This window comes from Poecilia latipinna, unplaced genomic scaffold (genome assembly GCF_001443285.1).
Source record: "Poecilia latipinna isolate Pla-1442-1.1 unplaced genomic scaffold, P_latipinna-1.0 Scaffold346, whole genome shotgun sequence".
NCBI classification, from domain to species: domain Eukaryota; kingdom Metazoa; phylum Chordata; class Actinopteri; order Cyprinodontiformes; family Poeciliidae; genus Poecilia; species Poecilia latipinna.
Window position 1 is genome coordinate 120,934 of NW_015112962.1, and position 8,537 is coordinate 129,470.

The following is an 8,537-nucleotide window of genomic DNA, read 5'->3' on the forward strand; positions in this document are numbered from 1 at the left end:
TGTACTTAAGTACAGTAACGAAGTACTTGTACTTCGTTACTTCCCACCACTGCACTCTCATTTCATTTTTTTCATTTTCATAAATGTTCAGAGAAATTTCCAAAGAATGAAAAGAAAATCACCTTTTGTGAGTATTAAGGTGATGATATGTGAGGGATGCTACGACTTGCACTTGATTCTGTAGAACTTACATTTGTAGCTTTGAAATCCTTATCGTTCCTAAGAAAGATGTCTCACCTTGACACATTTCTGCATCAAATATTATTCATTAAAATTGCAATTGACCGTTCACTTCCTTCCTCAGAAGGAGGGATTGCTACAGAGTCATTGACTTGATGTAATCAGTTCAGTTGTGGCTCCTCGATGAACTGATCTTGACTCAATTGTATTTAACTCAGAGTGAGTGAATTTAGACTTGCCTACAGGATCGTATTGGATTGATTTGATTATATTTCTTTTAAAAAAATAAATCAACTCGGGTAGTTGAATTACGAACCTTTCAAAGTAAATTCACTCACTTGAAACTAAATAGATCAAAGTTTGGGTGGAACAAGTTTGCCATCTGCTGGAGAAAAATTGTTTTCCTGGATACTGAGTGTGACCGTTGGACTGCATAATTTAGTTAACTGAGTTAATTAGTATTTCAAACTCTAGATTTAGGTCTAAAAAATTTCAATTACAGATTTATTTTAGTTTTTTCTGTCATTATATTTTACATTGTCAGATAAATTTTAATATCATACAAAGATAACTTGTGAGAATACAAAAAAACAACTGTGTTTTAAATTATGATTTAAGAAAGGAACAAGGGATATCCAATCTAACCTGGCCCAGTGTGAAAACATAATTGCATCTTAATAAATCATGCATGTAGATTCAAACAATCACTTGACAAGAACCTGTTTGACAACATGAAGTAGGAAAAACATCTAAAAAAAAAAGAAACACAATTGTGGTGGCTTTGTTGCTTCAGGACCTGCAAACTTACCTTAGTTGATAGAAAAATGAATTCTACGCTAGCAAAACATTTGTGGCTGGAAGCTCAATTTTGGAATTGCTGGACCATCAAAAACCAACAAAAATGACTAAATTAAAGAAATCGTGTAAAGTACAGTGGACTGAAATCTCTACAGTGATGTAACAGACTCTAGTGTCCCAAATGTTTTATGGCAGTCATTACCAAGTTGGATCCAACAGTCACAAGGGAGGAATTAGTTTCCCATGCAAGGCCAGGTTGAGTTGGAGAGTTTTTATATAATTTGTTAATTAAATTATAACTTTAAAAACTGCTTTCTGTATTTACCAATAATATTTTTTTCTAATATTTACATTTATTTCATGATCTGAATTCTTCAACCGAATTGACTTGACAAGTGAGGTTAGTCTTCTTAGAACAGGAGTCGCCCCCTAGTGTCTAAGCCGCGACATGTTTGAGTACTTCTTGAACAAGAACCAGAACACAAATCAGAGATTCTTTTTTTTTCTTCTTTTAAATCAACCAGCGGCTCAGTTTAACATACACAGCAACAAAACATCACTCAGGATTTTACAGATGATCTATCAGGAACAAAAATGCCCTTCAAGTAATTTATTACATGATTGATACTGGCACAAAATGCTGTCCTTAAAATAAAATATTCTTTCGCTAAACTGCCATGTTTAACATAACATTGAACCCTGCTTCCTCAAACTCGACAAGTAGTTGGTGATAAGAATATTTTACATACTGGAATAAAAGCATCTGACACATAAAATTCTCGTTTAGGGTCAGAGACTTCCCCCCTGAATTGTTAAAGTGTCTCAAATTCACATTTATTTATCACACATTCATCTGTCATGTCATCTCAAGTCTGTCCAGCTCAGAGAAAACCTGCGGCTCATCTCCCGTCTTTATATACAAATTTCTCAAACCTTCTTTTCTTACCTTTGGTCGTTTTAAACCTCACAAGAATGCTCTCAGGTTTTAAGGGACCAAGAATTGAAAAAGCTTAACAAAAATTAAAACAATCTGAAGCTGAAAATGAATGTCTAGAGAGGTCAATGAAACTCTTGTTTCTTCTAAGGACTGATGTCCTTTAGAGGCCCAGAGAGATTTACAGAAAATTGAAAATTGCTTAGATGCAGAAAGATCAGGACTCTGTTAAGGCAGGATAGTGGGGCTTCGTCTCACTGGTTGCAGGCTCCACCTTGACGTACTTACGCAGGTATCTGATGGCAGACAGGGCACTCACATTTGCCAGGAGGACTAGAGAAAGCAGAAACCAAATGAGAGTCATGACAATACTCGCAGGAGATTGGACATTTTCATTTCCCTTATTCTTGTCGATCTTGCTGTTCTAAAATCAGACTTTATTTTAAAATAGTTTAGTTTCAGTTTGTATGTTTAAGAAATCACACGACATAGCCTAAGAGTGATACTAAAAGTCCTTACAGTTTCTCCTGAGCTGTATATTTTTCAATTTAATGTCAGAATATGTATATATATATATATAAGACTTTAAGTTAAAAAGCAGTGCTTGTAAGCTCTCTCACTGCATTAAGGCTTATTGGTGCTTCACACAGTAGTAATACACCCACCGGCCTTCCAGGCATCACCAGCTTCAGGATTAGCAGTCTTCAGCACCCATGAAGCAAACGCAATACAAACCAAGCACATATCCGATTGTTTCAGAGGCAGGAGGGGGGCATCTAACCCTGAAATAACAGGAATAATTTTAAATAAGTGCACTATGCATGCAACTACGCCACATGGGATTGTAGAAAACTACTCATAATGCCAGGACAGGACATTGTTTTCAGCTGAGAAGTTTGTAAAACCTGCACTAATGCCGTAACGATGAAACTAAACTGTTCAGCCAAAGATATAATTAAAAGAAACAACAACAACAAAAAAAACATAAGAAAATGAATTAAAGGCAATTGCATTTTGAAAAAGAGAGATTTCCAAAAACGACACTGTTGCAGCAGGTAGTTCAACTTCCCTCCAAGCATAAATCTCTGCGCTCTTGGCAGCTTAGAGGAGACTCTCATTGAGTGAAGTCAACTTATCACGTAGGACCATGCCTCTTGGCTCTAGCATGGCGTTCTCTCAGTGTCATCTGACAGCTGGGGAAAGAGAATCTGTCCTGGCCTCAAATGTTAGGGTAGAGTGGGTGACATTTCTACACCACAAACACCAACATGTGAGACGGACAAAGAGAGACGGACTGAAAAGGTCAGATGAGTTACTATTGTGTTGTCCAGAGGACAGAACTAAATTTGATCCGGCTTAGGTTGCATGTACTCATAAACAGTTCTGGTGAGAAGTTTACAAACACTTCTCAGTGGCAATAATGGAGTATTAATTTCTTGCCCTTTGATGATTTATTTAAACCGTTCTCTTTCCAGAAAGCTAGTTTTCATGTGTGGAATCATTGACCTGTTGGAAAAACCCAACTGTGACCAGGTTGTAACCTTCGGTCCCAATCTGCCCCCCACAGCTGAGAAAAAAATGATTGAGAAGTTCAGGAAAGACCCAGGAAGCATCAGGGCTTGAGCCAATCACAAAGCTAAAGCTGTTGAACACTGTGGTCATTGTCCATAGTTAAGATACTTTTAATTGTCTCAGGACTAAGAGGCTGCTAAACAAGAACAAAGCCTCTCTTTGAGCATCAGCACCTTCAAACTGGACTGAACTTTGGAGCTGCCCACATGGAATGACCAAATACATCAATGCAATTTGGAGAAAAGTTTGATTGTCAGATAAGACAAAAATGCAACTATTGCTTTTTAAACTGTATGTTTTGTGTTGAATGCTTAGGGTTTTCTCCCACAAGTTTCTCACAATTGTCTGCTGGACTTTTAATCAGCTTCTCCTGTCTTGACTGGTGTAACTTAGTTTGTGTTGTAGACCAACTTGCTCACACACAGTTTTCAGCTCCGTCCACAATTGTTTTTTTTTTGGGGGACCTAGATCAGGGCTTTGAGATGGCCAGTCCAAACCGTTGACTCTCTTTCTTATGAGCCACTTTGTAATCTGGGTGTATGATTAAGGTATTTCATCATTGGTATGACCCTGTTGGAAGACTTCAATTTCCTGACTGATGTACTGAGATGCTGCTTCAAGATTTCCACACTTTATTCTTTCCTAATGATGCCTTCTATGGCACGAAATGCACCAGTTTGTCCTACAGCAAAACAGCCCCGTCTCATGATGCTGCCACCGCCTTACTTCACATTCGGGATGGTGTTCTCAAGTTGCAAGCTCTTCTCTCCAAAAACTTCAAATAAAAACTTCTCTCTGTTGTTATTTTGCCGTATATCCAATAGGAATAAACTTAGTAATCCTAATTGAGCTTAAATGGGGAATATTTACTCTGATTTAATGTCAGACAAAGAAGAGAAAAGGTTAAGAGTTTTTAATTATTTTTTCCTCATATTAATTTTCTATTACTGTTATTTGAATGTGTGTGTTTTGACCTGTGCATCAAATAAGCCATAATATGCCCTAAAACATTTTTTTAATCATCCAGTTTGTCCCTTATCTTTGGTTACCTTTCTGAGCTTCATTATCCATAAAACATATTGGTTTCAATTATCATGTTGTGCCCACTAGGCTATACTTTTGACCCCATAACCCTTCTTAACAAAATAAAAGAGGATTTAAGTCTTGAGGACCCTCAAGTTCTTTTTGTTTAATGTACACCTTGGCAATTGAACTTCCTATCAGCTCAAGAAATATGTTTTCATGGTTGAGGGTTGAGGGTCCAAGAATCGTAGACATTGTATGCAATAAAGTCATTTCTGAAGTACTTTTATGCAATTACAACAAATGGGTTTGTGGCAACCCTAACTATAAGAGCCTAGTAAGGTTTTCCCTCTTGTTTGTTGTGTGGACTGTAAATAATTTAGCTTACTTGGATCAGAAACAGCCACCTCCATCCCCTCGTATCTGCATGGCTGCAGTGCGAGCTGTCTGGAGATCCTTTCCTCCAGGTGGTACAGCAGTGGGTCGGGAAACATCACATCTGGGCTGCCCAGCGTGTTGACAGGGAAACCAATCTTCTGAAACTGATGACCGGAGCTTTGCCTCCCGGGCACAAGCAGGTCTGCCCCCTCCTCCTGGGCTGCAGGAGCTGTGAAGCTAACCTTCCTGAAGGAGAGCGAACTCAGAGAGAAGAGATTCTCTGTGATGTCGCAGTCTGTGAAGAAATTCTCGTACACATCAGTGGTAATCTGCCTGGAGCTGAGTTTACGGCTGAACCTGGTCACCACCTTCACTGGGCGGAAGTTTTCCTCTTCGTCAGACTCCCCAGATGAATCGTCAGATGAGGAGGATGCAAAGAAGTGTTCATAGGCCTCTGGGAACTGGAAGTTTCTGCAAGTTGAGCGAGAGTACGAGAATATAGGAACTGGCTTGCCTTTGTTTTTCTCTGCTGCTGTTAAGAGAGGGTAGAAGAAGGTCTCGTTGTCAAACTCTGAAAAGAAATGATCGTAAGTTTCAGGGACAGAGTTTCCACTGGCGTAGAGCGTGGTTGTATCTTCTCTTGCTGGCTGGCTGGAAATAGACTGTTTTCCTCCAAAGAAGTACTGAAATATGTCCGTGAAGGAGATCCTGTAGGTGTTTGTAGAGGACGAAGGTAAAGTTGTGTCTTTCTTTGATGTGCCACTCTCAGCGAAAAAGGTCAGGTTTTCTGTTTCTTGTTGTTCTAAGACTCGTAATCCATCACCTTTGCCTGTGTAGCTGTACAAATCTGATTCCAAGGCTGGCAAATTGTGCACGCTGACTGTTTTCGATATCTTTTTCAGGCATTTCTGAAGCCTCTCAGTGAGCACGGGTTGGGAATCAGTCTCACATTCCAACATCATGCTCTCCGGACCTGAATCTGGATTTTGGCTGACTAGCACAGGATCACTCTGCCAGGTAACAGATCGTGAAGATGGGGAAACAACCTCACGGACTTCTTCGGTGGCTTCCTCTGACTTGGGCTCATCCTCTTCAGTAAAAATGCCTGAATCGACCACTGTCTCCTCGCTTTCCGTTACAGCTGGAAGCAAACCATGTAGAACAGGTTCGTCTGCATTTCGTAAGCCCAATATGTCATTTATCGTCAGCTTCTCCATCTCCCTCCAGAATGACGACATTGCAAACACAGAATTCAGCATCCTGCCTGGTTCGTCCACATCTTTGGATGCAGTGACGACTTCCTTCTCTTCACACGCAAAGCCAGACTTTGATTCTTCTTGGTTTTTGGATCCAGAAGACGTATGGTTTGCTTCTTGATCAGCCAAGAGGTTTGGCTGCTCTTTTTCTACTTGAACAGATTCATGCTCATTAGCATCTGAACAAAAACCTGGAAACTTGTTGTCACTGGGAAGTGAGAGGGCTGGTTCAGAGTCCAGAGTGGGACGACATGACACATGTGTGATATCTGGAGGAGTTGTTTGTAAGTTTTCTGTCTGAATGTCCCTCGTTAAGTTTGAAATCGGTGTCATTTGTACATTTTTGTGTTTCTCTGAGAAAACATTTGACGTTGGAACCTCTAAAGAATCTGTTTGTCGATCTACATCTAAACCAGAAACGCTTCCAGACAAGTAGCTTTGATTAGCTGACTTATTAATGAGCTCTGATGTTAGATAAGTGCTGATAACTTCATCCAAAGTCTCATCTTGGAATGCCCCTGGCTCAGAAGCGATCCCTCCAATTGTGTTCACAGAAACGGGAGTCTCTTCCAGGGTAGTGCCACTTTGATTTGTGTTGTGACCATCACTTTCCAGCTGTTCTTGACTTTCAGAGTCACTTTGACACACCGTACATTTCTCCGGGCCAGAATTTCCAGCCTCCGCCGCCAGGTCTGACTTAGCAGTGGATGGTTTGCCGTTTTGGACGACTTCCATGGCAGGAGCACATGACTCTGCACACGGTAAACGGGTGATCGATTTGACCTGTGCTGTTGAATGTTTTTCATATTGCTCATTTTTACTGTCACCGGTTGACACATTTCTATCATCAGACGGCGGAAGATTGGCAGATTTCGCTTCCTGCCTCTGACCCTTTGACTTTTCTGTTTCCACTTTAGCAGCTGAAACTGGCCAGCAGGGATGATTTCCAGTCAAACCGGGGGATTCTGTAACCCGAAACTCACCGTTTGGTTGTGAATTTGCTGCATCGTTAGTTGTGTCATCACTTTGACTCAGAGGGGTTCTGGGTGTGTGGTTGGTTATATAATTGCTGCCTGTGCATGCTTTCTGTTGCAGTGGTTGGCACTGAGTGTCACTTGGGGAAACAGAGAGGGAGAGCTCAATTTTTATCTCCTGGGCAGAAAAATTCTCTGGAAACTTGATGGTGGCGGGATTTGGAGTGAGAACATACGTAAGATTTTTATGCTCTTTCAAATCGAGCGTCTCCGTCGATAAAAACAGACGTCTTCCTTCTTTTACCGTCAAGTGGTCCTCCTTTGAGTGCCTCTCACACGGATGTCCACCTTCACCTGCCTCCAGACTGAGTCGTCTCTTCCGTCTCCGCTTCCTCCTCGGGGAGATTAGCTGGGACTCCTCAGGAGACGACATCTTGTCTTCTCTGTAGCTCCACTTTGTGCAGAAACTTTCCGGACTTGTCAACGTATCTTGCTTGACGTCGTCCATGCTTCTCCACATTTCCATTCTGCAGGGCTGAGCTCCTGAGTCTGAGCCAGCGACGCTCTCTGTTGAGTCATGGAGCGGATTGCGCCCCGCTTCCTCATCCGCCACGCTGTCGGTGAAGTCACCCTCTGTTATGTATAACTCTGTTTCAGGTGATTTGCAAAAGCTCAGGGGAGTGGTGCTGCAGGTTTCAGGGTCTGAGAATAAGTTGGCCTCATCCGTGTCTGTTTTCATCGTGTTGATGTTCCAGATGCGGTCGACAGGCCTCTGGCTCTCTTTGCCAAATGCTTTTTCCACCCCATCAGGCAGCGTGCTCCACTTCGTGCTGCTTTTTGGCAGAGTGCTTCCACTGACTTGGTGCTCCCCTTGTTTTGCCTCCCTGTTGTTTCCAGCCCTCTCTTGGACTGGCTCAGTCTCATTTAGACCTTTAAGCCTCTCAAAAAATATGTTGACAGACTGCAGGTGTATGTCCTCCTCACTGCCAGAGAGGACACTGTCAAATCTGCTGCTCTCGTTTGCCTCAAAGCATCGCGCCACAGGAGGAGAGTCACCGCGCTTTGGGGGGCTGCCGACTGGGTGGTTGTTCACTGGGGAGCCCAGCGTTTGGTAAACTCTTCCAGCTCTCTGGGTGAGAAGAGTGTCATCAAAATCACTCATTCCCGAGTCGTCCACATGTGCTATTGAAGGAGGAAGTAGGTTGCACTCCTCACACTCCGCAAAGAAGCACTCCCAGTCTCGGTCGCTGATCTCCAAGCTGTATTCAAAGTCATCCATCTGGCTCTGGGCTCAACAGGGCTCAACATATGCTTTTACCTGTGATGTAAAAGCATATGTTACTTTAAGATGATTTCGACATTGCTAGATGTATAATGGAGATATATATATATATATATATATATATATATATATATATATAT

General features: G+C 41.6%; 1 protein-coding gene across 2 annotated transcripts in view; it reads right to left on the reverse strand.

Annotated features, from left to right (window-relative positions):
* Positions 1–1,466: 1,466 nt before the first annotated feature.
* perm1a (PPARGC1 and ESRR induced regulator, muscle 1a) overlaps positions 1,467–8,537 on the reverse strand; it is a 12,059-nt gene continuing 4,988 nt past the window's right edge. For both annotated transcript variants that reach the window (XM_015035718.1, XM_015035719.1), the window contains exons 2-4: positions 4,896–8,414; positions 2,578–2,694; positions 1,467–2,245 (exon numbers count right to left, since the gene is read on the reverse strand). In XM_015035718.1, the coding sequence (XP_014891204.1) occupies positions 2,130–2,245; positions 2,578–2,694; positions 4,896–8,394 (3,732 nt within the window). In that variant the 5' untranslated portion in view covers positions 8,395–8,414 and the 3' untranslated portion in view covers positions 1,467–2,129. The remainder of the gene's footprint in view (positions 2,246–2,577; positions 2,695–4,895; positions 8,415–8,537) is intronic.